Source organism: Poecilia reticulata, unplaced genomic scaffold, assembly GCF_000633615.1.
Source record: "Poecilia reticulata strain Guanapo unplaced genomic scaffold, Guppy_female_1.0+MT scaffold_125, whole genome shotgun sequence".
Classification (NCBI taxonomy): domain Eukaryota; kingdom Metazoa; phylum Chordata; class Actinopteri; order Cyprinodontiformes; family Poeciliidae; genus Poecilia; species Poecilia reticulata.
In genome coordinates, this window is record NW_007615013.1 from 1,038,216 (window position 1) to 1,042,607 (window position 4,392).

At 51.1% G+C, this 4,392-nt stretch overlaps 1 protein-coding gene across 2 annotated transcripts in view; it reads left to right on the forward strand.

The window, feature by feature from the left end:
• The window catches only part of pthlha (parathyroid hormone-like hormone a), a 71,736-nt gene that overhangs the window by 40,588 nt on the left and 26,756 nt on the right, over window positions 1-4,392 (forward strand). The window contains exon 1 of one of the 2 annotated variants that reach the window (XM_008401657.2): window positions 2,269-2,570. The exons of the other annotated variant lie outside the window; for it this stretch is intronic. Within the exon in view, the coding sequence (XP_008399879.1) occupies window positions 2,470-2,570 (101 nt within the window). The 5' untranslated portion in view covers window positions 2,269-2,469. Of the gene's footprint in view, window positions 1-2,268; window positions 2,571-4,392 lie in introns of those variants that run through there. 2 annotated transcript variants of the gene reach the window in all.

The following is a 4,392-nucleotide window of genomic DNA, read 5'->3' on the forward strand; positions in this document are numbered from 1 at the left end:
CGCAACCCGAGAGACGAGGGGATCAGCAACCTGAGAGACGAGATCCGCAACCCGAGAGACGAGGAGATCAGCAACCCGAGAGACGAGGAGATCAGCAACCCGAGAGACGAGGAGATCAGCAACCCGAGAGACGAGATCAGCAACCCGAGAGACGAGATCCGCAACCCGAGAGACGAGATCCGCAACCCGAGAGACGAGATCTGCAACCCGAGAGACGAGATCCGCAACCCGAGAGACGAGATCAGCAACCCGAGAGACGAGGACCTTCTGAGAAAAATATCATCCATGAACCTTCAGGAGACAGAAATGAGTCCGTCCTCCCGTATGGGAGACCATTTATGTTGCGCTGTAAAAAATTAACAGCAATAATTTGGTTATTTAGTCATAAGAGGAAAAAATGTCGGTTCAAAGTTATTCATTTATAAATGTCACAGTTTCAAACTAAATATAGGAAACTAAATATGTAGTTTCCTATATTTAGTTAGTTAGTAAGCTAAGTGTTTAGTGAGCAGCCTAGTTAGCTCCGACTGGATTACTATTGAACTAAATATTTTGACTCAAACTGAATATTTGGCTTGCGAGCTACATGATTAGCTTGCTAACTAAATATTGAGTTTGAAACTGTGACATTTATACAGAATGGTACTAATTAATAATGTTTTTTCTCCTGACAGGATAATTAACCCAAATTCTTGCTGTTACTGTGCAGAGTGTAGTTTTAGCGCCTGATACTCCAGAGTCTGTGTCGGTTTATTTCCGAGCCGTTTGCTGTAACTGGGAACCAGTTGAGCCAGTAACGGGTCAGGGGCCGATGTTTACCTCCAGCAGAACCCCGGGACAGCTCACCAGACCCGGGACGGATTTCAACCCACACCCTTCTTGCTGCAAGGCAGCAGTTTGAAGCCGGAGTAATGCTAGAACTTTCTTATCCTTGTGTGGATCCAAATGGGCCCAACCAGAGCAGCAGTGCTGGACCGGGCCCAGCAGAACACTGAGCCTGACGGAGCGCTGAAAGCAGGAAAAGCTGCGGTTTGTGGCTCTCGTTTAAAGATAAGTCATTTAAACATTAGACAGCATGTCTGCAGCAGCGTTCTGCAGGAATGCGAGCGCGGAGCGCCGCCAGCAGCCTCGCAGAGCGGCGGCCTGCAGACGCTCCGCCGCTCTGGAAGGCATTACTGTTCCCAGCAGATGAAAAGGCTGCTAATCCGATGTGACGACCCGCACGCTGTTCGTTAAAGAGAAGAAGAACAACAGCTTGTTGTGTTTCTGGGTTTGAAACATCAGAAGAAGATCACAGCAGAGTTTACATCTCCTGCATGTTTGGAGGGGGGTTCTGCTTCATCACCCAACGTTTACAGGCGACTGGCTCCCATTAAACCGGAGCTGATGCTCAGAACCAGACAGGTCTCCCAGTCAGCTGCTGTGTAGTTAACTGGACTTTAACTGACAGAGTGGGAATCTGAGGGGTGGAATGTGTGCAAGGGGTTAATTGGACCTGTGGTCTGTTTGGATCAGCAGACGTTGTGAGCAGTGAGGGGGATTTTTCTCTTCCTGAAGCTGCGGCTCCTGATAAATCCGACATGTTAGTCAGACAGTTGGGAGCGATTTAGCTCCACCTCCCTTCACAACTCAGGAAAACTGAAACCTGCAAACAATCTTTCTAAATGTCAGCGTTCCCTCTTTGAGTTTCCCCTTCCCCCACCATCTGCAGAGAGCCGGTGTTTCTGCAGCGACCAGTCGCCACGGCGATGTTTAAAACCAGGGGAGGGACATTCATTCAAAACAAGCATGTACCTTAGACTGATGAAAAGGTGGGACAGTGACTCACAACCTGCCTTTTAGCTGAACGTTCGGTCCAATTCGAAACCCGCCAGGTTTATATCAATCTGGGAGACGCCAGCGGTTCTGCTCACGCTGTGGTGATGGACCAGCCTGCCGCTCGACGGCAGCGGTTCTGCTCACGCTGTGGTGATGGACCAGCCTGCCGCTCGACGCCAGCGGTTCTGCTCACGCTGTGGTGATGGACCAGCCTGCCGCTCGACGCCAGCGGTTCTGCTCACGCTGTGGTGATGGACCAGCCTGCCGCTCGACGGCAGCGGTTCTGCTCAGGCTGTGGTGATGGACCAGCCTGCCGCTCGACGCCAGCGGTTCTGCTCAGGCTGTGGTGATGGACCAGCCTGCCGCTCGGCAGAGGCGGTTCTGCTCAGGCTGTGGTGATGGACCAGCCTGCCGCTCGGCAGAGATGGTGGTGATGAAACCGTCCAGTCAGAGACTCAGGGCCTCAGCGGTGCAGTTCTGCTCAGAACCATTATGGTGACAGATTTTACACCTCGCTGGATGGATGTAGATGATAATGAGACTCCCAGGATGGTTCTGGTGGCGAACTGAGCAGTGGATCAGAACCAACGGCATCAAGGAGGCAGCATGTCAAGCCTGACGTCACCTCACTGAACCCCAACCACCAGCAGGATGTTCACTGGGCCCCCAATCTGGAGAGCAAAGGTCACCATGAGGTCACCATGCAGCGGGTTTCCTTCACGTTTACCAGGCAGCACCAGTACAAAACCCAGGTCAGCTCAGGATTCTCACCTGTATGCTCTACCAACACTCACCTTCTAATTAATTAATATGCTCGTTTAATTAACTGTTGATTAGCCACTAATTAAGTCCTTTGTTACAAACATAAGATCTTAATCCAGTTCTGAAAAGTCAGACTGGCTCTCGTCTTGGTCCGAGTTCAGATCAGTTCTGATCTGGATCTCAGGTTGGATCATCTCTGGTACGGATTGGGTCAGTTCTGGTGCTCGGAGGTCGAATCGGACCGGGACACTTTGAGCAGAGGTTGTTTTTGCCGGTCGGAGTTTGGAGTACTCCGCCGCTGAGCTGCTGACTCGGAGACTTCCTGAGAAACTGCTGCTGCCTCCAGCTGGCACATTTCCCAGCAGCCCCTCTGGTCCCGTCTGGGGGGTCCAGATGCTGGCGCTGGGAGGAGTTATAAACCAGAATCTGAACCCCCAGTTCTACATTTCTGATGGATAAATCATTGTGATAAAACTGGCTCTAAATTCTTAGCCGTGAAGTTTGTGTTTGCAGCCAAACCATAAGGAATGAAACTCAGATGTGTCTTCAGGCTGGTGGGAGCCAGAAACCTGTTGGAGCTTCCAGGTTCTGGATGGTTGGACCTTCAGAAACCAGATAATACTCTGATTTCATGTTGCTTCTGAGTTGTAGGTTCTCCTTCCAAGCCTTTCTCTCTCTTTGTGTTTTCTTTGGTGTAGTGTTACTTCCTGTCCCACCAGGTTTCTGTTTCCTGTCACTGCTGTGACGCCTGATGCAGAAAGTGATTCACATCTGGAATCCGATTCGGTTTGCGTTCCCCTGTAAACTGGTCCAGGATCAGTTGTTCTGGATTGGCAGGTTTAGCACCATGTGTCCGTTTCTGTCCGAGGTGAAGTGGGACCAGAGTTTACAGTGTGGGTTTCACTTTCAGCTGGTCTGGGATCAGCCTCAGACCAGCCACAGAGGTTCTGGCAGGCGCTCGGGTCAGCTCGCTCTGACGTGAGTCACAAACATGTTCGTTTCTTTCTTTGGAATCAAAACAGTCGCAGCTCTCCGGGTTTGGAGAAGCCGCAGCGTGACGCCCACTGCAGCTGGAAATATCCCATGTTGGTGCAGATCAGGAGTATTTCTGGACCCGGCGGTTCTGACAACTGGCCCAAAAGGAAAGTGGACTTTATATATCTGGTCTGACACACACGGACGTTGATCACTGTGACTTCATGTGATCGATACTAAAAATAACACGTGTGGAAGGGAGACCTGCAGCAGCCAATCGCAGCCCATGGCGTGCTTGATGACATCACCAACAGTGAATGTACTGTCCTGATCCGAATCCAGCCGAGAGCTTCCTACAGTCAGAACCACAGATCTAAGCGTGGTCAACTGAGTGGATGGCCTTTGGGGATGTCGGGGCTCCTGAGGGTCAGAGACCCGGGGAAGATGGGGCGGACATTGGGGCACTTAGAGGCCAAAGGTCAGGGTACTTGAGATCCATACACTGTGGCTCCTAGAGGCCAAAGGATAAGATCTGGAGCCATTTCAGTCAAAGGCCGTGTGTGAGGCCTCTGGGGGCCTCACACATGAATGAAAGCACAGGGATGGCCCTTAGAGGCCACAGACTTACCTCTCATATGAGGTGATGACAGATTGGAGCCCTTGAGGGCCAGAGGCTGCACTCAGGATCCTTTGGGGTTCACACACCAGGGGCCCCTGAGTGTTGCAGCCTGATGAATATGGAGTATATCAGAGTGGGAACATGTAAAAGACTCACTTTTCCTTTTAAGGAGACAGCAGATCCAGTTAGCATCACAGCAGATCCAGTTAGCATCACAG